A 25,618-nucleotide genomic window follows, 5' to 3' on the forward strand; every position below is an offset into this window, starting at 1 on the left:
TTTCTTTTGTTTTACTTACATGGTTTTAGAAAGGGCACACTTACTAAGAAATACAACTTTTAATACTGGAAATATTTACAAGAAAAAACTTAAATATTATACATAACATTACAATTATCCAAAATAGTTAATAACTCACTGAACAATAGTAAACTACAACTGTAAAGCAAATTTTTCAAACTAATGAATTCTCGTTAAATCTTCTACGGTCTTAATCAAATCTTCAACAGTAACCTATAAAAAATAAATTTAAAGAAATTAAAAATAAAAAGTAATCTGAAGAATAATAAAATGATTCCTTACTCCCAAACTATCTGCAACTTCCTTCATTTTTTCTGGTGAAAGATCCAAAAAGCTTTCAATTAAATCACCATCAATAAACCCTTCACTATTTTCAGTCTTAATATCAGTATGAAAAGCTCTCCAAAAAGAATGTTCTATTCTACCCACAGATTTAATGGTAAATGCAAGTTTGTTTTGCAAATCTCTTAAAGACTCATAAAAATTTGCACCAATCTGTGTTACTAAACCTAAAATTTGAATGAATAATGTTAAATGTGCATTATAAAATTTTTAATAGAAAGCTAACCTATGGCTCCCCCAACAGTTCCAAACAACACACAACCTCTTGTAGGTGTTGAAATTTCTCCGACATTTTGCATTACGAGAGATCCATGCCTAAACACATTTATCATATCGCCAACGTGGAAATGGCCAACCTGATTCATCTGAGACCTTTCTTCATCTGTGGTGGCAGCACTATCTTTTTGACATACAAACATATTGTAACAATTCTCTGCTCCCAGGAAAATGTCATCGTCCAAAAACTCGATAGCGGTCATCCAATTTGGATTATAGTCACGAGCTATCAAATTATTAGAAATATACTTTTAACTGATTATATACTATAAATATTATACTTTTCACTGATTATACAAAATTACAATGTTTTTAAATAAGTACAAATACTTTACTGATAGCATTTTTTTGTAACGGCGCGTCTCGATCTATTTCAGGAAACAACACAAGCTTACATTTGAGTTTACTTCTGAAAGTATTTCTAGAAATGTTTTGCGAAATGTTTAACGAAATATTTCCAGAAATATTGCGTAAAATCCGGGATAGTATATAGGCTGTTTAACACTTTTAGAATAATTATATAATAAATTTTTCGTGTACTCGCTATTTAAACACGCATATTTGTTTAAGTCGGCTGTTTACGGTATTCTCCGATAGTAGCAGCACCGGCGGAGGATGCATCAAGCCTATATTTGTGTAAAGGCGCATTCTCACGACTCGTGTACTTAACTAACATTTGTTATTGAAATATACTCGCCATGTCGTGAGAAAGGTTTCCTTGGTCACTCGTCGCGTTCCCACTCTCTGTCGGTAAACAGAGCCCGAGTCAAACGATCATAATTAATTGTACATTTATAGTGTACTTGGCCAGCCTTGGCTATACTTGCCGAGGCGCAAAAAAACGACTGCGCAAATATATACATACGCTATAACAGTACAATAATTGTACTGTTATAGCGTATGTCCGGTTTATTTCCGTGTTTTTCGAGTTAATTGCGGATAATTTAAAACCTCAAAACAATAATAGATTATATAATATCAAATTTACATTAATAACTTCAATATTGACGAAATACCTAAATGGTTCCCACAGCAATAAATGGAGTGGACAAATAAAGACTACACGGGAAAAAATAGATATGTCACATTTTCATAGAAATTAAGATAACGATACAACTTTATAGACAAATCTTAACGTCATTCGAGACAAAAGAAAGCAATAATACTCATAGTCCCAGAGATATTACAGTTTGATAATTTTGTCGTACAAAGGAAAAACCAGAGTAGTCCACGCGTAAATGGCAAAAACCAGAGTAGTCCACGCGTAAATGGCAAAAACCAGCGATGTCCTTGCGCATGGGCGACAAGCATATGCATCTTGCAATTAGTATTACAGGTAGTAAATTTATGTATTCTAATAAAAACCTAGTTAAATATTAAACTACCTAAACCTACTTTTCTTCCTACAACAAAAAAATAATAGTTTAGATTTAGGTTTTATACAACCTTTAATTGGACATCCCTGGTTTTTCCCCTGTACGACAGCTTCCCCTGTTTTGTTTTGCATTTTAACAATTTTATTTCGGTATTTCAGAATATGGCGATAATTAACAATATTAATAATTCAGAATTGGTAGTAATATATATTTTTCTAACTACTCAACCGAAAATAACATATTTATTTAAAAGCACTAAATTGCAATTTTCTCGGCTCCAATTAAAACGGACAAAGCTGTTTTTTCCCGTGTAGTCTTCAAATGATGCTGTTTTGAAATTTATGGATTTATACGAAAATGAGCCCTTCATATGGATGATCAAACATAAAGAACATAGAAATCCTATCGCAGTGTATAGTAAAAGAACTTAAAAAGAAAAAAGAATCACTAGCAACAATTTCAGGACGACCAGTATTCATGGATGCGACTATACTGTTTATAGTAAACGCCACGAATGTTTGGGAGTGATTCATCGGTCGCTACCATGTGAACTAATCTGTTCAAGGTCACATAAAACTTAATTCCAGTGCCGTGGTGTTTCAAGTCATATAATAATCAATATATAATCTGTTGTAATTTGTTGTTTTAACTGTCAAAGTCTTGTCAAAACATATATTTTTGGTTATAAATATAAACTGGAATGCCCCATTGGTCGCACTGCAAGCACACCAATGGACTGACGCACAAAAACGAATCAATCAAAGAAACGCGATATGGTATCGTCTTTGTCAATCATACTAACATTTTAGAATAAGTAGGAGGAGCGCAGGCAGATGATTAGATCAGGCCTTTAAAAACTACGTCTGCGGTGAAAATTACGTTTTTAATGTAAAAATGATAGCGCGCGTGTCGATTCTAACTTCATCAAGCGATGAATCACTCCCAAACATTCGTGGCGTTTACTATACTTAAAGGTTATATTTGAGGGAAAAAAGTGCCACACCTAGCTTTAAACCACCGTAAATATACAGGGTGGCCCATTAGTGTGAGGAAGTCCAATATCTTCGTCGTTGTCGAAGATGTGAAAAAAGTTTTATTCATATGTTTCAAGGTTTATAAAGGGGTGTATCCTAAAATATTTTATTATATACAGGGTGTCACAAAAAAAGTTATGGTAAAGTTAGTTTGATTTTTTTATTATTTTACATCATTCTATATACATTATTCTATATTGGGTATTTTTTATGGCGTCACCAAAATCGCAATATTTAAAATGGTATATCTCAACTTTTTTAAATGCGACATTCTGTATATTATTTTTCTGTCAGATGCAGAATTAAAAAGTAAACACTTTTTTATTAATTTAGAGTGTTTCTAAATTTTTACCGCTGTCGCAGATATTCGCAGTATTATATTACATATGGCTCTTTCAACAGTAAATTTTTTTCAAAGCCACCTAATATGATCTTTGTCTGTCTTGTCTTGTCAAAAAATGTTCACCTTTTAATTCTACATCTGAAAGAAAAATAATATACAAGGTGTTGCATTTAAAAAAAATGAGATACAACATTTTTTAAATATTACGATTTTGGCGACGCCATAAAAAATATCCTGTATACGATAAAGTAAATTTTTCCTTCATGTTTAAGAAAACATAGCAAAGTATTAATAAAGTTATATTCACTCTAGTTTTTTACCACTTTTCGTATATAATGTTTTTAACCAAAGTTTTAGTAAATAAGAAATAGATTGGCAACACCGCAGTGTGCTTTAAATAAAGACAGTGTACTATAGCATAATTTTATGCCGAATCCAGTTATCTACAGAAAATTAAACTTGCTTTAAATCAAAAGAAAGTCGTAGAAAATCTCTGAAATAGATAATAATATAAAAATATGTCATTATATATTTTTTCCGCATTTCTTCCCATCAGAAGATTTTCAGATACAGAAGAATTGTTACCTAAACGAAATGTGAAAATATTCTGTTTTCAAGCAAGTTTTTACTCGATGATCATTTATTTTATTTTATTTTATTTTGAACTCATATTTTCCTAAATACATATCTGTGAAACTATGGCGAGTACCACGTCTATACTTTGCCTAGTTAATAGACCACGACAATACAGCTACGTCTTCGGCTACGGAGGCGAGAACAAGGTCATATAAAGTGGCAGAAAAAGAACAAAGGATTTGACAAGGAGTAAAACTACTAGTTTCCTTATACTATGCTATTATGGACAGTATAGGAAGTTACTTGTCTTAGTAAAAGCCTTGGTAAATGCTCTTGAAATTATAAACTACACTGGCTTGGGTTAAAAAATATGGAATATTTTTTTTATGTTTAGCAGCATTACACAAATGGGAATAAATTTAAACTATAATAGGTAAGGATAACTAAAAAATATAATATGTGTTTCAAGATTTTATATAGAAAAAGAACTAAATACCTTTTTATAACGTCATTCCTTTTTTTTGCATAGTTCTTCAAAAAAATATTGGATATTCTGAACAAGATGGATTTTATAATAAATTCTGACGTATGTGAGGGGCAATTGTGACTTAAAAAAAGACTTACATCCAGGCAGGCCATTTATATTTTCAAATATGAATGTTATCAATATCTTTCTGTGATCTTTTTGATGTAAAAAGCTTGATTATTCTTCCAATATTTTACTTATAGTGAGGTAAGTGTAAGTAGTAGCCATAACTACATCCTTACTAAGGTAACAGAGGCTTTGGGGCCTTTGGCCTTTTTGAGGCATATTTATTGCACTTCTTACCCGAGAACTACTAGTAGGAGTGAAATTATCTTTTTTAATAGCTGTCAACCATTTTTTACGAAATTCGTCATTTTTGGGGAATATAAAAGCAGAAACCTTGGGACCCCCTCTATAATTCTCGTGACAATTTGGAACAGAGCATGTAAAAGGTATGCTACAATAAAATGTTAATACCTATCTTTTGATTATTGTAAGTAACCATTATAAAGTACTATGCAGACTGGCGGTGAAGGCTTTTTACTCATTTAGGTGTAATATCTTGATAAATACTTCTAGTTCTTACCTTAAAATAATTAATAATAGAGGAGTACGACAAGCACAAAAGTTTGAAGTTCCCTATGTGGAATGTCTGGTTTGGATTTTTATTACACTGTTATTTTATCACAATTTTCTGATCACACCATGCACCGAACACTAAGAACTAAAGAAACGTGTTGCAGAAGCACAACAAACTAGAGATAATTAATTATTTATGATATGCAATCGGAACGAGAAACCACTACCGGCTTTTCAGGTTAAAGGTAAACAATTTAATAATGCGCTGCCTTCGCCGCCATATTCGCCTTGCCCATATCATGTTGATTGGCCTTGAGTTGAGGTGGTGCTGGTCAAATCAAATCGCAATGTTGCCAGTTGTTAGCTGGCGCACGAGCACGGTTCTGCAATTTGATTGGGCGTATTTTTCATACGTCATCAATTGGCGCTTTAAAATTATTTCAAATTAAAGCAATTTTGAGGACCTATAAAAAAATCATTCAATGTCGTGGAACTATTTTTTTTGGATAAATATACTGAAAATAGTTTTCTATTTCAGATTTTGTCCTTGAATGGGTATTTTATTTTTTGTGAAAGAGCCCATTATTCGCCATTCTAGATTTCCTGCGTAAACATTTACCGACCAACGGTCTTGGTGCTAAACTACTTGCATCAAGGGTAGATTTGAACCAGTAGTGTAGATTTTTTTTTTAGAATTTAGAATGAGTGGGAGGGGGGTTAATCACTTCGACCTTACAGATCCATTGTGTCCCCCTTTCTTGAATCATAACTCATCATACAGTCCCAGGGCTTTGACAAAAGCCAGTATCTGGGACGGTTTTATAGAGGGTAGTTCTCCATCTCCAATATCAGTCGTACCAAAATTCATGGCACGAATGGTTGTCATCTCGGCGCACTCAGTGATGAGGTGTACTGGTGTTTCCCCATCTTCCCCACAGAATCTGCATTCGCCGTTTCTTCTTAGTTTCAATCTACTGAGGTGTTCGTTGAGGAGACAGTGTCCTGTTAAAAACCCCGTGACAATCCGAAGATTGTTCTTACTCAGACCCAGGAAGATCTGTGATTTTTCTTCATCATAAGCCCTCAGAAACTTCTTCGAGTGTCTTAGACCATTGGAAAATTTCCATTCCAGGTTGCGGATGGAATCTTCCAAGTTCTTGAGTTCCGCCTTGAGTTGGTTACCACTTGGAAAGCAGAACGGTTCTGGTTCAGTTAGTGGAGTGTTCGCTGCTTTCCTAGCTAGATTATTTGCTTTTTCATTGCCTTCTATCCCTTGGTGAGCAGGCACCCAGTGTAGGAGGACTTTGTTTTCTTTGCCTAATTTATTCAGCTTCTCTATGCATTCTTTGACCAATTTCGAATTGATTGATACTGAGTTGATCGCCTTTAACGCTGCTTGACTATCGACAAGACGGCCATTTCTTGTTTCCGATAGTTCATATCTAAGATAAGTTGTACGCATCTTTCGATAGCGTAGATTTCTGCCTGTAGGATATTAGGGTAAGTGCCCATTGGTTCGGAGTATTTAGCTCTTGGCCCAAACACTCCGATCCATGTTCCCGTATTGGTTTTGGAAGCATCAGTATACCAAGTTATGGTATGGTCTTTTAACTGCTGGGCAAGCGTTTCGCTCTTCCAATCCTTTTTATTGCTCAATACTACATTGAGATGTTTCTCAAAGTTGTACGTTCTTGGCATGTCGTCCACTGGGAGTTGCAGGAGTGGTATTTCCTTTTTGAGGGTGTTCCAAGCCCCTCATCTGACAATTCTCCCAGTACTAATTCCGTTAGTGACCATTCTAATCATTGTTGCATTGGCATATCTACCAATGACAATGTGCAGTGGTGTTAGATCTAGAATGACCTCTACTGCTGCTGTTGGACAGGTTCTCATGGCTCCTGTGATGCAAACGCATGCTAGTCTCTGGACTTTGCATAGGTTTAGCCTTGCCGTCCGTTGCTCTAGTTTTGTGTACCAGGCAACTGCTCCATAAGTAATCATGGGTCTTACTATCATGGTATACATCCAGCGCAAAATGTTAGGGGAGCAGCCCCATCTATTTCCGGCCAGACTTCTGCATATCATGAGAGCCTTTATGGCTTTGCTGGTAGTGTTCTTAATATGCCTGTTGAACAGGAGTTTACTTTCCAGGGTTATTCCTTAGAGTAAGACAATAGAGAGCGCTAGCCGATCCATTGTTTGGCTCTTTCGATGAGATACGGTCTAATGGTCTTGCGGGACAAATGTGCCATATCATGCAGTTTATCGTTATAACGGGTAATATTCATTATACATACTTATCTTTAAGTTATTTAATAAAATATAATTTATTGATGCTACGTGTAAAAATTATTATATGGTATATAATAAGCATTTACTAAGTGATTAAAGCAAGTAAAACAACAGTTCTCTTAAATAAAAATAGAAAAATAAATAATTGAATCTAATCAGCAGGAAATAGTTCAGTCAACGTGGCAACATTGGAATTCTTATCTGGACGTAGTAAACTGGCGGCACGTGTGTTTGCGATTATTTCGTTGTAGGTGTTTTTGTGTTTTCTGACTGAAACGTAGTGAATTTATTATTTTAAAAAGTGACATTCGATATAAAAATTATAAATATTGTATAATCATGGTTGATATGTGCCAAGTTTGCAAGAAAAATAGTTCGAAAAATCCTGATGTGTCATTTCACAGGCAAGTACTGACCTACCATAAAATACGTGATTCTTTCGAAACAGTAGCGTTACATTTCATTTTAAATAAAGATTGATGAATTAAAGAAATTATTATTTAACCACATTGGAACTTAGTAATTATATACTATATAAAATATAAATTATTTTAAACTTGATGGTTATTTACATGAGAAATTTGATAGGAAGATTGCATCATAATCATAAACCACAACAAAGAAAAAATATTTACCTAGACAAAAAAAAGGTACTTTAGGTAGGCTCTGTGTAAATCATCTGTAAATTGGAAATACCTCCATTTTGTTCTTTGTTATGTTGCCTAATGTAATGCTCACGTAAAAATCGTATGATCGCAAAAAAAGGCGTCAGTGTTGCCTTCAAAATTTCTGATCAAAAACAATTATTAATGATAAGTGTCATGGATTCCCGTTTTTTTTTCGCTCCTACAAAGTAAATACCCATCTTATAGTCGAATATATTAATAATTCCTATATTTTATATTTTATGTATGTGTCTGTTTATGTATTTTTTAAATATATTTTTAATATACACTCAGATGTAATAAAAACCCAACGGATAATTTTTTCGTCAAGTTTAATGTGATATTTCTTTTACTTTTAGCCCTATTTTAATGATTTTCTTGGCAAACTTTATATATCAACTTTAATTAATAAATTCACTTTTTTATTAACTTCAGTATTTGGTTTATTATACAGGGTTAATTGTACGGCTGTTTTTTAAGCTAGCTTTAAAACATCCTGTGCAATAATTTAGTAAGTGACTTTTCGTAAAACAGTATTTTTCGATCAGAACCATGTCTCCTGAGCATTTTGTTTTTAACTCATGTCAACACATGCCTTGGTTCAATTTTAAGAGCGAAATGAAATTGCCACCAACAATTTGCATGTGATGTTATATTTTAATATCCCGAGATGGGGCTTCGGGTAGATGAATGAAGAATAACATTAAAAAGTAACGATAATAATCGAAAACATTGCAAAATGTTTGTGGCCAGTTCATTTTGCTCTTAAAAATTAACCAAGGCGTGTGTTAACATGACTGATGATTTCAGGATGGGGGTTCTCACTAAAAAATAATGTTTTAGGAAAATTTGCTCTTGAAATTATTGCACAGGGTGTTTTAAAGTTAGGGTAAAAAACAACCCTTCAACTAATTTGTAAAAACTTATTGTAAAATTACTGTCGATTGTCATTAATTGTCAAAGTTAAACCTGCTTGTTTATATTGTAGTTGTTTTTTATTGGTATTTTTTAAATTTCACTCTAGAATGCTATGGTCATGATGTAATTTTTTATCAAATAAAGTGAAAAAAATTTCCTAGAGCACCATTTAAAATTCAAAAGTTTAAATCATTTCCGGTGAAACAAGTAATTGAAAACAATCAATCCCGATTTATGTCATTTAGTAACATACAAAATTTCATTTTTTTATTTGGAAAAAATCAAAAAGTTATAGGAGCGAACCACTTGTGAAAAACACAAGGTATGTGCTAATCAAGATTCACTGAACATGATTTAAATCATGCATAAAAGATATTTAAATTTATTTTTAATTTGGTTTCAAAGTTTTAGGATTATAAAATAATGAACAAATATTTTATAAAGCATTAAATAAAAAATGCACCTGTTAGTAAATATACATAAAAATTAAATTGATATATAAATCGGAGTTTTATACATAGCTTGAAAATTATAACTAATATGGTAGTAATTTGAAAAAAAAATGTTATGTTAAATCGGTAATTAATAAAATAAAGACATTTTAAAATGCTATGCCATTAAATTTAAGGCGTCTTGTATAAATGTAAATCAAAATAAAAATAACATTTTGAGATTTATACTAGCTAACACAATTTTTTAAAGATCGATTTTAATTTTATATTAATTTAATTAAATTCATATTTCGGAAATTGCGAAAACTAGTACGCCATTGGATTAGTCCGGCCAGTATCGCCGCGCCAAATTTGCTGTCCCAAGTTCTTATCCCCACTCAAGGCTTTTCATTGATATTTTAACCTCCGTGATTCCATTCTAAGCAGGCTAAGTGGAACATGGTTGTAGTAGATTTATGAATGACTTGCTCCGTCTAGAAGTTTTAGTCTAAGGGTTATTCCCAGGTATTTAACTTCCTGGTGTTGGCAGTATTTTCTTTCCATCTAGTTGGATTCTTTTCAAGTTTTTCAGACTTCGCCTTCTGGTGAATGGCACTATCGCGGTTTTGTCTGAGTTGATACTCAGCCCGACAGTAGTGTAATATTGTTGATTCCCACCTTCGTTCGGTGCTATATGAAAAGTGACCCAAACGACATAAACTTTATGATATAATAATAAATAACACAAACAACAGGTAAAACACGAAAACAAGTGAAATCAAAGACGAACTTGGATTAATAACTAAATGACGTTACATGAAATAAACCCTTAGTTTTCGACAGTACGAAATTCGGCCGTTTTCTGTTAAAAGCAATATGGAGGCACAAAATTCATAGAAATTTTAATAAAATTATTGAATGTCCGACTTTTGGACATTTTAATCTGACAACTACTTACGTATAATTAACCAAGAAATTCGTAAAAATTATATGGATGGATGATAATGTTACATAAACACGTTTAAATAATTAAAACGTCAGTTTTTTAACAAAATGCCCGAAATTCGGATGCATGAAAACTGAACTTAAACGTTTTGATATTTTGACGTAACCAATTTACCTTTTTTTGTTTCCTAGCCTACTACTATAATTTTTAGACAATATAATCACAGATTAGGTATCCTATAAGTATACAGATAAAAATCTTGTCCCTAAGTCGTGGTACGAAAATTGTTTTTTTATGACGATGTGCAAACGAGTCAATTTCCTGTGCGCAAAAATAAACTCGCGTAAAATAACAATAAACAGCGTAATAGTGAGATATCGCTAAACCGAATAGCGTGCATGGACGTTAATAAGGCCAGGTGTTATTTCCTTTACGTGAGGTGGTATTAACCAATGACATCGAAATAAATTAGACCCGGCGACTTACATTTTGGCGAAATCCATTATTGCCTTAGAAAATTGCATGTATGCCAAATTTCCACTTCGACCGCATTTAAAAGGAAATCTTACCTACGTATACGTACGGGGATAGCTAATCCACATTGTAAACCAGGAATTCCAAATATAGATTACGTCGTAGAATACTTTAAACCAATAAAAATTAAAGGTAGCCTAGTATCACGAACTACTCCCAATCGGCATTAGCCGTTATTTAAATCTTCTGTAATTATAATTTTTAGATTTTAAGAAATTTAACATAAAACAATCGACAACGTCGCAACGCCAGCTGATACTGAAAACGTACGCATTTTACTATCTTTACCAAATACGTTTAAATATACGACGGCCTCCCCATAAGAGCAATGAGAGGATTTACGTCCCAGTATTGAAGGAGGACAGAAAATCGAGTCGAATGTTCAAGACATAGGTTCATCCTTGTTTAGTCAAACCTTCTACAAACCAAGGATAGACTTTTGTAGGAAATGCATTGAAATTCTATAGCCATCCTTCAATATCGGGACAGGAATTTAAGCGGTACCCTCCGTATACTTTATTTTAAACGTATTTGATCTTTACTCCTAAATTCAGGCAGCCAACAAAACATCCAGTTCGAATTCGTTCATAAATTGCTTTACGGCGTTGCCAATGTGTTGCGGTTTTTCGAAATGTTTTATGAGGTGATTTCCAGATATTTTAGTGTTTTGTGGTATTATTTTTAGTGATTTTATTCAGAAACAATAAGATAATGGTGCGAACTTGCTTAATTTGCAAAAATAGAGACGATTTAAACCTAGAAGTTTGATGTCGAAGGTGAGTAAGGCTATGTTACATCAGTGCGGTGCTGAAAGGTAAAATAGGAAAAATCTTTGGAAATATTAGTAAATCACACAGTTTTGGAACATACCGTTATAAGTAACGAACCATTACATTAAGTTAGTTTCGTCACGTTTGGTTTTATTGAATATCTTGATCATAATATTTAAATATTATCAAAACCAAGTATACAAATGCGAATATTAATTTGTTGAAAATATATATAAAAAAATTAAAGATGTCACAATTACGGAAAATGTTCAATAGTGATATATACCATATGATCGAGAAAAAAAAACGGCGTATATGGGGAATGTCATCGATGTTCATTTCTAAGCCATCTGGACGCCTTTTTTTCGATCATACTGATTGTTATTAGGATTTTTAGTTATTAAAGATGATTTTTTAAGTGTAAAATCAAAATAGATTTATATAATGGATATTAAATACTAAATACCGTATGATCGAAGAAAAAACGGCGTCAAAGACTGCTGGGATTAACAATCGAATATAATTTTGGCGAGGTCTATTTCTAGATGTCGTTTATTAAAAATTGACATAAAACTTGTCAAAAACTAATACTGATTATAGAAAAATTATAAAAGGATAGAACGTTTCCAGAAACACAAATCGATATCCAAAAAAAAAATTTTCGAATTTATATTACACCATTTAAAAATCAAATACAACCTTAAGGCATACTACTGCCAGTAAGTGTCATTAAAAAATAAACAAGAGTAGGGGTCATGACATATCACCTTGCCAAAATTATCACCGATTGTCATTTTTGACGCCGTTTTTTTTTGATAGTGTAATTTTTGTAATAGAGGAATGTATTTTTTGTTTTGTTTATTAAGACTAAAAAAAATTATATAGTTTAAAAGATGAATGCGTCTTTGTTTGATATGTTTTATTGAATAGTTAATTATTTATTCAGTACAAGGTCCCGATTATCCGCGAAGAAACTGATCCAGAAGTAAGTAAATATTTTAGAAATTTTCTTTTGTTTAACAAAGATCTTTATTATTGTTGTTATAAATAGTAATATTTTTATACCTAATATTAAATTGCAATTCTTCACGACAGTTTTAAAATATTCTCATTTTTCACCGTTGCTTCAATCAAAATAATACCATTAATTCACATAAAAGTTTTATAAAAGTCGTCTTCGGCTCGTATTCATTGAACGCTTGATGGATTATATTACTACTGGAGCAATTTACAGACATTACTATGGAAATGTGCATATCATAATTTCAATTAGTTATTTTCGTATAGAAGTGATTGGAGTATAGAAGTAGTCATTTTCAAAATTTGAAGAGCCATCTAGCACAACAATATATCGTATCCAAAAATCATATTTACGAGAATATAATATGAAGTTATATATTACAATCAAAGTAACGACACCACTGGCACACATTCTCAAGATCTCTGAACAGCGTTACCATTATCTCGGAAATCCTTCATGACTGCGATCAGCCCGTCTTGTTCCCACTCGTATAGAACAAGAAACGAATGTCTGATTCTGATCTTTCTCTTTTTATGAATGAAATGCCGGGTCTACTTTATTTAGAGGTCATTGGTATTAACTCTCTTCATTTAAGCTACACGCACACAGATGCGATCACGGCCGCGATCACGATGACGATCAGGGCAGCAATAAAGTGTTTGTATACTTAAATCTCTGATCGGGATCGTGATCGCGGCCGTGGTCGCGCCAGTGTGCGTACAGCTTTATAGTTATCGGATCGGAAAGAATTCTGATCGCGTCGCGTCCGCTATTTAAACTTAACCTAACTTTGAATTTAAAACTTTGAAATTGTTTTGTTTACTAGGTGTTTTAAAACTAAAGGGCTAAAGTGCTTATTTCCAGTACTTTATTGTTCAACGTCTACCAGTGGGTTTAGGGCAACAAGCAACAAATTCTCTTAGAAGGGCTAAGTCGTCATCTGCTGTAAACCTAAGACTCTTTATAGGTTCTTTAGTATTGGAAGAGATGGAATCCATATTTTGGGCCATATTTATTTAATTAAAACTAATCCCAGCTACTTAAATATCAAATTACCTAATAAAACTAAAGCAATAATTCAAAACAATTCAAACATAACCTAAAATAAAAGATCTCGCCGGCCGGCTTCGGTTGTCAAATATCCGCACATGCCCATTTAAGCAATTTTTAAACGTTATCAGAGGTTACTTAGAAAGAGCGCTTGGTGTAATTGGTCCGCAAATTACGTCAGGCGGTAACGTTATTAGCGGGTGTTGCGTTAAAAATTGACTCGCGCATATCGTAACCATGATAAGGTACGCGTAAATACTGGATGACGCTATTCGGTTTTCCGATATCTCTCTAATAACTGTGCCGGTCAGGCGCTGTGCACAATTTTAGAGGCCATAAGTGGGCGTGCTATGTGCGCAAACTAGTCACCTAACTAGTGCCCGATTCCGAAAATTGGAACCACGAAGAACAATAAAGAAAAAACAAAGATTATAATCTGTACAATCTGTGATATAATCGTAAGCGGCAGCCTAACATGATTTGTTTTCTTAATATCTCGGTAAGAAAGAAGATAGAAAATTGCGGTTTGCGCTGATATTTTGGAAATTTTGTGCTCTATTTAACTGTGCAAAGAGCAGTATAGCCTTCTATTTAATTTTTTTAAGCAAAAGCGCAATATCTGTTATGATGTCAAACAGCGCCCTCTAGCTACCACGAAAAAAATTGTGGAAACAAAATTTATACTGGAGATCATTAAGGAAGTAAAGCTCTTTTTTGAACGAGCCCTAGTTTGTTTAAATCGCATAACCAAACCAGAGTTATCCCTTTTTTAATAAAAGCAAGTTTAACCTTCCCCCACCACTTTATTTTATGAAATAGAGCAAAATAATCTGTATCAAAAAAATTACAAATTTCTCGATGATTACAATAGTAATATTTAAAATACCGCCCTCTAGCGGGCATTTTTCGAACTCGAAAATAATTTCCAGCGATTTCTCTGAGTCGATTTACTTTTTAGATTTTTTTCCCAAAGTTATACGATAAGTAGTTTCTGAGATACAGCCGGCGTCCATTCTTAGCTGGCCACCCGGTACTTTCATTATGTGGCAACATATGTAATCAATTTAATTAGGAAAAATAATTTTTTCGGCGCGCAGCGGCCCTCAAAACGTGAATATTTTATAATTTATATAATTAAATAACTGGGCTATTAGGATACCCTAAAAATATTTGCACTTATTTAAAAAACAAATGATAAATATAAATACCTATTTCTTCAAAACTACCCTCCATTGTCTTGTATTGAAGTAAAGTCATGCTACGCATTAAATCTCCAACCAAGATGAAATCTCCCTTTGTTTTTAAATAGAGGGATACAATATTGTTGAAGTGGGAACATTCCAATCTTAACTCCTTTTCAGCCGTCCATTCAAATAGTCTAACTGTACTATTAATATTGGCCAATAATTTACCATTAAATTCACCTAATGAATAACAAGCCCCTTTAATCTCTTTTTCAGAGATTTGAGTCAGTTTATTATCGTTCCACTGGAAGATTACAATTCTCCCTTGCTTTGGTTCTGATTCTTCAGGGTTAACTGTTGCAGTACCTGTAAAGAAAAATATGATCTGGTTGACAAAACTAACAAACTTTAATAAATCTTTCTTTAATACCTACCGACAATAAAATAAGTGTTAGGGTCATTTCCTAAATGACAAGAAATCAAAGACATTGCATATTCTTGTTGCATAAATTGATGGGCTGCCAAGACTTCAAATGTATTTTGATCGATAACAAGCAAATTGTGAATTTCCACTTCTTGGCCATATTCTGGCGCCAAACCACCTTCAATAATTAGAAAAGTTAGTATTTTTGGTGCTCCCTTATGGTTTTATCTGGATATACCTGTAGTAGTTGTAGTTACTGAACTGCTACCACTACATTTGCTCATGGCTAAAGTGGCAACACTGCTAGAAACTGTGACAGCTTGTGTCATAGTTGAAGCACTCTGTCTTACAGGATTTAATCCGGTAGAATCTTGAATGTCAATTCTGCAAGTCAGAACACCAAATACCTAAAACCAATATATAGAGTGTCTCTTAAATAAGTGTAAGTATTTTAAATGACAGTATATTTTGACCTCTAGAAAGAAGCCAATTAGTTTTTTTGCAACAAAATTGTTTAAAATTTTATATTTTTCTTGACATTTACCGGGAGATTTCAAAGAACTTTTTGGTGTCGTATGTTCATTCTCCTGGCATTTTTTGCGGATCTATCTGTCTTTTTTGTCTTTATAAATAATTTATAGCCCTATTACGAAGTATTTTAATTCAAGCTACTTGTATATGTACTTTCTTGTGCATGTGGCAACACTGGGCGTCGAATAAGCTGAGAACCGGTTGGTGCCGGCGGTTCTCAAAATGTAAGCTTTATTTTTAACAGTAATAAACATAGGTAATAAATATTACATATTTATCACTGTAGGTATTGATAAAAAGATAATTTTTGAACAAAATACCTGACTGCTCTCTTGGTATGCAATTCTTCTTGGCGATTCTTGAAGTGGTATTGTCCGTATATGAAGTTTTTGGATTTCATCTATTGTACCAATAGTTACCGAGGTTGCAGTTGCTAATGCCAAACTACAAAATATAAAATAATGCCCGCTTTTATATAAATACCTATTCATAAATATACCTATCAGGATATGCTTCAGCATTAAGTGAACACATCTGATTTACTTCCTTTAGGTTCACGTTAGAAAACACCAGCTTGTGATTCGAAGAATATATTACTGTAGGCCTGTCAGAGCAGGCAAACACATTTGTCGAATTAAGAGATCTGAAAGTTCTTAAAATAGTTGGTTGAGTTCCCAAGGTCACCTTTTTCTTATCTCTCAAAGTTCCCAATTCCTTTTGAAGAGAAAAGTAATACATAGATCCATCTCCCAGAGCACAAAGAAGATAATCGTGTCCTTCAAATGTTGCCATTAAAATTGATCTGGGCATAATATCTAAATAAAAATAAAAAAAATACATTGGATTATTAATAATGTAAACCCTACTCCTGAAGAAGTTAATGACAATGACAATTAAAATAAAAAATGAACACAGCTACGGATATGACACTATTCTCAGTAGTCTAATTAAAATACCCATTGTAGAAACGAAAAACTGTGTTTTCATATAATTCAATATAAATTTTAAATATGGAATGTTTCCCGAAAAACTTAAAATAGGTCTTATAAAGCTATTGTACAAAAAAGAGAACCATGACTATCTTGACAATTATAGGGCAATGAGTCTATTGCCTGTTTTTTTTTATTCGAACTATAAACGAGTAGAAGATTAATTGATTTTTCAGAAGATAGTGTCGTGACAGTTTCGATGTCCAACATTGATATTTCGGAAACTACAAGAGATACGAATTCGGTTAAATAATGTAATAAACAAATGTCGCTTTCTAATAAGTTTGCCAAACTAACGCCTATGAAAAAAACTACGGTATCTTAATTAGCTTGATGCTTTAAGCTTAAAAATATTTTCTAGCAGACCTTGCAGTCGAACATTGTTCTTTTTAGAACCTCTTTTAGTGCGAAGTGTACAAGATACCTTAATAGCCGTAAAAAACTCATCGCAACTTTACTTATTAGAATATTTTGAACGGGAAAGCGGTAGTAATGACCCTTTATGTCCCTTGAGTGCTGTTAAGAAGGTGAGTTTTGTTCATAGACTGGCAAATTAAATGGCAAACAGGAGGGGGGGACAAGTGACAACGTTCCGTAGCGCAACTCAGAACGCAAAATTTCGTTGTATTTATGTTGATCTTCGCATTGCGTCTATTGGGCCCACTATCTCATTCTAATATAACAAGAGAGAAAGAAGCAGCAAAACGTAATTTCTAAATAGAAATTAGAACAATCGTCTTTCGTTTTCGTCATCATGACAACCAAGATGACAACATCATGACAATTCGTCATGTTTGTTAATTTTTCTTTTGGTGATTTACCTTTTTTTCTAAACTCTCCATTTTATTGACTTATGAATTTGGATAGGGAACAAATTCCTTTATTCCATATAGGTATTTATATTTTGTTACTTATAATTTTAGGTTATACTATTTGTTATTTTATTTGCTGCAGGAGCCAGTATCATCTATTTTCTATATGTAATGGTGCCCCCTTTCTCTGATAGATATGTTAAAGACACCCGGTAAAATAAAAGTAAGTAGTTATATTTATCATCTTATTAAGAAAGAGTAGAAGTAGTACTGTCAAAAATATTTTGAACCTTAACATAACAATTAATTTTTTTCATTTTTTGGGTAGGTAGTTTATAGCTGGTTTATAGTAATCAGAAACTTTATTAATATACCTATTTTACTTTTGTTTTAGGATTAAAACTGGACTTGAAAATGGTTCAGGATCATGATTCTCGTAAAGTCTTCTTTGTTTGGATATTCACTTTGTTATTGCAATTAGGCAGTTTTTTCGAAAATGAGATTTTTAATGTCCTTTAAAAAAATTGGCCGATCGTTTCCTGCAACAGTCAGTTCTTCTGCATTTAAAATTGGTAGGTGGGTGGAATAAACACTGTTATTTTTTGTTATTATATTATAAAAAGTTTATTTATTTTTATGTATAGATAAATATGTTTATAAAACAGTACAATTTTTGCTTTTTTTTTTTTAATTTTTTTTTGAAAGAAACTGATTCAGAAACAAATTTTCACTTAAACTGATTTATTACCTACACCATGATTTTTGTTCCCTTTACGTGGTATAGGGAATAAATCAGTTTAAATGAAAATTTTCAGTTTCAGAATGAAAGAATACTACTAATAATGGCTAATTTAAATTTTCCGCCAGCCAGAATGTGCGATAATGTCTTACGATACGTTTTATACCTATCTCTTTCTTTTTCATATAAAGCACACATAATAAAGAAAGATAGCAATAAAGACGTACGTCCTGCCATGGTCCTGCTAATTGGTTTCAAAATTGTAATTCTGAGTTGCGCTACGGGAACGCCGTCCCACTCTTTACCATGAGATTTGTCAGTCTCTTTTTATTTGTTTGTCTAAGGTTTGTGTATGGTTTTGTTGATGTAAATAATAACTGTTTATATATTGACAATTAATTTATTTTTGTTTCCTAAAATATTTTGATTAAAAGAAAATATGTAAAAGTGGGCAACACTATGCTGGCCAAGCATAATGGCCAAGCCAAATTTTTGTCGGTATTTGTTTCCAATTGTACTCTGTTAAGCGAGCAATGAATTTCTTACAAAAATTGATAAGTACATTTTAAATTTATTTCGTTAGGTAAACAAGTTATTGTTAACCTACGCTCTGCAGCACTACCTCTTTTACATGTCACTAGCCGCCACTGGCCATTGCTCCTTTCTATATTTGTAAGTGATATCAACCAAATAAAACAAATTCAAAATCAACAAATTATGAAATATGCTCCACCCTAGAGGCAGGATGTAAAGATATTAATAATACCTTTATAATATATTAATTATTAAGTATATTTTTAAATCAAATTGGTCAATGGTTTGATAAAAATAAATTAATTTTACACAAAGAAGACAAAATATACGTTATTCAGAACAAAACTGTCTAAAATCCCGTCTACTCATAATATTTAACCTGTCAGTTTTGCGTGTCAGGTAAAACGAAAGGCCATCTAAAAAACTGATGATAGTGCTCAAAACGGTTGTCCTTCCTGCTCGTCAACACGTAACGTTTTGCCTGCCAGGTAAGACAGATTAAAAACAAGCGTATACACTGGAAGTTTTATCTGTCATTTTTATAAATCATAGCATTTTTTTAGTGAAGCTGAAAAGAAAAAAACATGGAAGTTTACCAAGAACAGTTAACCTAATAGGACTGCTCATTCAGCCAAAAGTGTCCGCCAGGTGCATGCGAAAACTACTCGCTTTGTGACGTCATTGTAGCCCTTGTCATGGTTATTAGTCCTTATCCGGCAACCAATAATACACACACGTGCATTATTGGTTACCGAATGCAAAACGTTCATTATTTAGTTTATTTATTTAAATACCTTATATGTATGCAGTAAAGAAAATTAACTGTATAAATCGTATTAAATACTCGGATAATGCATTTTTAAGAACAGCAGTTCCCAGCATCACCTTTTGCAAGCATTCTTTTTAGAGTACTTCCATATTTTGCCTTAAAATAATTAATAAAAAAAATCGTGGGCACTTAGTATGCACTTTGTCACAATCCACAACACAAAATGAACGTATTTATACACTCTATAGCTCTAAACATTTTAAAGACACCTTTTTCACATTTAAAATTGACAAAATAAATAACTCAAAATTTCTCAGCTGTTATTTTTATAAGTTTACCATAGGCAACTAATAATACACACTATCATGACAAGGCCACGAAGGCTTTGACAAGGGCTACAATGACGTCACAACTGTCAGCTGAAGCGCGGGAAGAGGCGAACGTACGTCTTACGAGGATGAGCAATCCTATTAGTTTACCGTTCTTGGAAATTTACTACAAAAGTGTATTTATTGATTAACTTTCATTTGTTTTTGAAAATCGTACCTATCGTTTTTAAATATTATTTCTAAACAATTTTGTAAAATTATATTATTTTGTGAAATTATTAAAGTCGCTTAATAAAGATATTCCATATTATTTAGATATTATTATTTTATTATGCATATTATTTTTTGTAAATTTACTTGTATTTTTTTCAGTAAAGGCAAAACGATAGTTTTGTTGTAAAACTAATGATCCCGTCACTTCTCTAGATGGTCATCCATCCTAATTCAAGTAAAACATTAAGTTTCAACACTAATTTCGTTTTTTCGTCTACACAGCGAGTTTTACTTTATACGTTTTTACTAAACCGGTAAGACTGACCCAGGCAAAACAATATGTGTTAGCAAGCATAGAAAATAATGAAATTAACATAAAGTGTTCAGAAAACATGAAAACTTTAGGTACAAAAAGTATTCTGGAAACTTCGGCAGCATACTCTTCAGATAAATATAAGTAAAAAAATATAATATAAATTATGTCCTAATATTTAGTTCCTGAGATGATGTAGATGTTTCATTTTTATTTTTTCCATTTAATTTCTGAAGTAACGTCAATATTTGGATGAAAATTGGTAGTTTTCTAACATGAGAAATTTGATTTTGATGTCAGTATGAACTCCTACTTGTATAGGGCGCCACCTACATATTTGGTTTGAAGAACAATAATATTTCGTCCGTACCTGTATAAAACTACTGAGTAAAATAATAAAGTAGTTACCAGTCTCTTGGTAAAAGTCGCTGTTTGGTTCTCGAGAGAATGAAGAAAATGGTTCTCCAGATATTTGGAACTGACATAAATGACAATATGCTGACTAAATAGTTATTAGACTGAAATCATAAATTTGAAATGTTTTTGTACCAAAAGTTCCACAGAAACTGTTTTATCATTTTTTAGAAGAAAAATTTATGATTAATTTAAAGAAATAAAAAGTTTAAAAAAATAAAAACCGAATTTATCATTTCAGTCAAATAACTATCTACTCAACATGTTTATTTTTGGGCCTTTTCCGAAATCAAACTGCCGAGGTAATTAAATTCCGCTACATATTCCAATAGTTCTTCTCCGATTTTTATAGCATTGTTATGATCTTCTGGGGGAGTGCACATGATTTTGGTTTTGTCGATGTTTAGCTGAAGGCCCAAAGCCTCGTATGCACAGGTATATGTGTTCAACATTTCTATTTCATCTCCGAAACTAAGCATTCTTCTATTTCATCTCCGAAACTAAGCATTTTCGGACATACATTTATACGACTGTTGTGCTTTTGATATAAATGAAATTTATTATTATTATTAATAATACTTAACCTCCACCAAGTAATTCCTTATGAGACTCAGTTAGACTAGGCAATTTTAATATTCTAGCTGAGATGTCAGTCCACAATCCTACTGCTACTATATCAGATGATGTAGCATTGTCACCCAAAGGACTGATATCAAGACACGACACTTCAACATCCAAAACTGTTTCCCTGCAAATATAAGACTTAGAATTTGCTAAAAGAACTATTATGTATTACCCTTTCAAAATTAACTCGTTTGGATAAATTTCGAGATAGTATAACTGATTTCCTGTTGATACAATTAACTGTGTTGAATTGCAGGCAACAACAATAATATTTTTTTCAGTGGGAGGCTTCCATTCAGAAACTAATGTTTTACTTTGTATAGATACTAAACGAACTGAGATAGGTGTAATCTAAAAGTAGATTCAGTATTATGTGTCCACAAGGTACACACAATATATTAATATTACTTGAATTAGCTGATCATGTGCAACATTTCCACAGAAAAAAGTTTGATGTTCCGAAGTAAAACCAGGAATATCAGTTTCTTCTACTTCTTCTCCATTCAAACTTAAAATACGTGTTTGTCCAACAAAGGCTAGTACTAATGTGTCATCCAATTTTCCTCCTTTAAAGTAATATATCTAAGTAATGTTGGTTGATATTTTCATAAATATGTTACCGTTAGCTTTCAAAGCCCACATTCCTTTAATGCCCAACAAATCAATGGAAGCATGCTCCTGAATACCAATTCCATTCCTGATTATCCTTAAAGACCCTTCTTTAAATGCACCAGAACATGTTACCAGTTGACCTTGGTTTTGGCGTTCCAAGTCTACCACACACATATCTAAAATTGGTGACAAATTGGTAAAGGTTTCCATTACAGTCACATAAGATCCATTTTCATCTCCTTTAGTATTCAACTTAACCAATTGGGAGTCGCCTAGCCTTGATCCAATAAAAAGAACTCCATTATCTAAATAAGTTATGCATTCTGGAATGGCAATTTCGCCTAAAATAAAACGTGATATTTAAAAAAAACTCTAAGATTGCATATTGCAAATTTACCCAGCATTTCAACTTTAAGATCTTTTACAATTTCTTGGGCATCACCCCTACTTTCTGTTTCTAAAAAGAGCATAAACAGATGTCCTGCCATGTCACCCAAGAGATACCTTAAACCACTAGGATCAACTCTTGCAAAGCATGTTATAGTACTTTGCTAAAAGATAATCATTATTAAATAGTATATTTCTAAGTTAAACACACCAGTGTCACAGAAAAAAAAATATATTACCTTAATTACAGGTGGGGCAACCACAACTGAAGTAATACCATCATGATATAAAATGCTTTCCTGACCTATAATAATAGCTCCACTAAGTGGTGATGGTACTGGTATGATTATTGAAGCTTCAGTTTCCACATTATCTTGCCTCCAAGGAGTTTTCACAAATTCCTTTTCCCTAAGAGATATTTCATGTGTTTTTACATGACGTCCATTTACATCTTGATGTATTAGGATCAATGTTGGATTTGCACAACCATGCAAAAATTCTACATCATGAACTTGCAATTCGTCCATTCTAAAAATTAAATAAATAAAAAAGTACAATAATTCAAAGTCAAATTACTACCTAAAATTAGTGGCCTTTAATTCATAATTGTCTTTTTCCAGTTGAATTATTTTAAAAAGACCATCATAAAGACGTAGTCCTATGACTCTAGCTTTAGGGTCTATTACAGCTAATATGCCTGTTTCAGATGGTTTACCAATACGATCTGCCACATTGCCATGGGCTTTAGTAATTATATCCAGATTATCACCATCACCTACACATTCCAGAATCATGGCATTATATCTATATGTTACTATAAACAATAAATCTTTCTTCTCATGCTACAAGAATATAATAATTATATTTAATTGTTTCAAATGATTATAATCATAAATACTTGGGGTCGGAATAATTTCATTACAGCTACTTTTCCATAGAGTCCAATTTCTTTTATTGGTCTTAAACCTTCTGGAGTAACCAAAAATATGTCTAGTCTGTTATTCTTTGCAACTATTAAATTAAGGTCCGATGATGATGTAAAATTTCCTATAATACAAAATACATATGTACAACAATAAAGAATGAATCTTAATACATAATATGAAGATATATTCTAAAGATATCAGGAAATAACAAAAAATGATATAGCAAAATTATCGTCAGTATCATATATGTGTCGCTACATAAATAAATTTGGTCCTAAGAGAAACTTATTTAAAATATAAACATAATTCCTGTAAGCAATATTAATACGAATTAAATGAGATTTACCAGTAACGCACGCCGTCACTGCGGTCGGTTTATGAGCAGTTACAACGTAATGATATGCCATTGTTATTTTACCAATTCTAAGCAGAAATGCCTTTTAATTTTAACGGCATATAGTTTGCCTTGTCGGTACCGCCTTGTCTTAAATAAGACTCGAGATCTAATAATTAATTATATAGAAATTACAAAACAGATTTGCATCTCTAACCAGCTAACCTAGAATCTTCTTATGATCTTCTTTTCATATTGTCATAATTTACATGTCGTCTTGCGTTTCCTCTTTGCCGCCAGGGCTAATCTGGACGGGATGGGACGAAGCCTACTTCGTTTACGCAAGCTGCCCATACACGGACATTTTCCGCGGACTTTGCCTTTGCCTTTTTTTATTACGATATATTGGGTAAAAGGCCCAGGCCTAGAGCACGGATTAGCCCTGGCAGCAAAAAAGATACGTTGACTTAAAATTTACTTTACAATTTGTATTTTTTAAAAAGGAAAGAGTTGGAAAAGCCGTATAGTTCCGGCAGATGAGGCCGTAAAACCAAAGAATATACCTAGCTAGAAAAAGAATGAACTCTGCCATATGAAAAATGGTCCTACAGAAGTGGCGCCATCTATTGAGTAAGGCTTGTCTTAAATGGATCGAAGCGCGGGCTTTTTAAATGAGCGTTTTTGTTGAATTTTATTCTAAAATAATTAAATTTGATTATTAAATCTTATTTTTTACACACATTCAACAATACTAATAACAAGTATTGTTGTGATGTGTAAAAAATAAGATTTAACAGTATAAATTCTATACAAATTATTAATAAAAATAAGATTTTTTTTTTTTTTTTTTTTTAATTATTTTAAAGTTCTTATTTATAAGTACAAATTATTTACAGCATACGTTAATTCATAGCTTAATCTTTCTGATAAAACAGCTAAGGAAGGAGCATAATTGCTATCCATGTAGTCATGCATGGTGGGCGGAAAAGCCACCATAAAGCTCTCTAGGGTGGGATCCTTGACAGTTCTAGTTGCGACTTCATTTGACAATATTGAATTTGATTTTGAAATTTTGTGGATATTTGTCAGCCTTTACGGAGCTTATTTTATGTTATTATTATTTATTTTTCTTACTATAGATAGTAAACTTAGATGGAAATTGTGGCAGAACTTAAATTACAGTGACACTATCGCGATTTATCGAAAAAGACTTTAAAATAGTTGGTTGTGTAGCGTGCGGTAGATCTCTTCAAAGAATTGATTGAAATAAGGAACAACTTTTCGCTAGTAAGTGACTATATAATATACATTACGTGTAGAAAACTGATTTATTTATAAAATCACATATATATAAAATTAACTTAAATTATATTATTTTTATTGCATTTTTAGCTTTTAAATTATTTTTATAAAAAAAAACTTTGTCAAAGAATTAATGTCAAAGAAATTTAGATACCCGTTAATTTGACTCTTACCTAATTTAGTAGGGTATCGGATGTTTGTGTTAATAAATACTATAAACTTATCTATTTTTATTAGAACTTATATATTTTTATAACAATTTTTAATAACTATCCAACATTTTTCACAAAACGTAAAATAAACAAACAAATTATTGAGTCTACCCCACGTCAACCCTACATCATAGTTTTACATTCCTTTAAAATAAAATTAGAGACACTGATAAACCGGAATATTAAGTCGACCATATTTGAGGCCCATCGCGGTGCACCTTAGTTTTTTGATATGCTCCTCCTTAGTCTTTTTTTCTTATTCAAAGTTTA

General features: G+C 32.4%; 1 protein-coding gene across 1 annotated transcript; it reads right to left on the bottom strand.

The window, feature by feature from the left end:
- Positions 1-40: 40 nt before the first annotated feature.
- On the bottom strand, positions 41-24,095 carry LOC115888932 (DNA damage-binding protein 1). Its single transcript, XM_030908821.1, has 17 exons — positions 23,847-24,095; positions 23,473-23,621; positions 23,154-23,416; positions 22,814-23,102; positions 22,585-22,738; positions 22,196-22,528; positions 21,984-22,141; positions 21,748-21,926; positions 21,536-21,699; positions 16,339-16,654; positions 16,160-16,283; positions 15,547-15,715; positions 15,319-15,486; positions 14,909-15,250; positions 590-865; positions 304-530; positions 41-234 (listed from the first exon to the last, which is right to left on the bottom strand). The coding sequence occupies exons 1-17, from the start codon at positions 23,905-23,907 to the stop codon at positions 181-183; spliced, it is 3,426 nt and encodes a 1,141-aa protein (XP_030764681.1). The 5' UTR covers positions 23,908-24,095; the 3' UTR covers positions 41-180.
- Between the last annotated feature and the right edge of the window lie 1,523 nt (positions 24,096-25,618).

The sequence above is a fragment of the Sitophilus oryzae genome, unplaced genomic scaffold (assembly GCF_002938485.1).
Source record: "Sitophilus oryzae breed Bouriz unplaced genomic scaffold, Soryzae_2.0 scaffold_809_pilon_pilon, whole genome shotgun sequence".
Lineage (NCBI taxonomy): Eukaryota > Metazoa > Arthropoda > Insecta > Coleoptera > Curculionidae > Sitophilus > Sitophilus oryzae.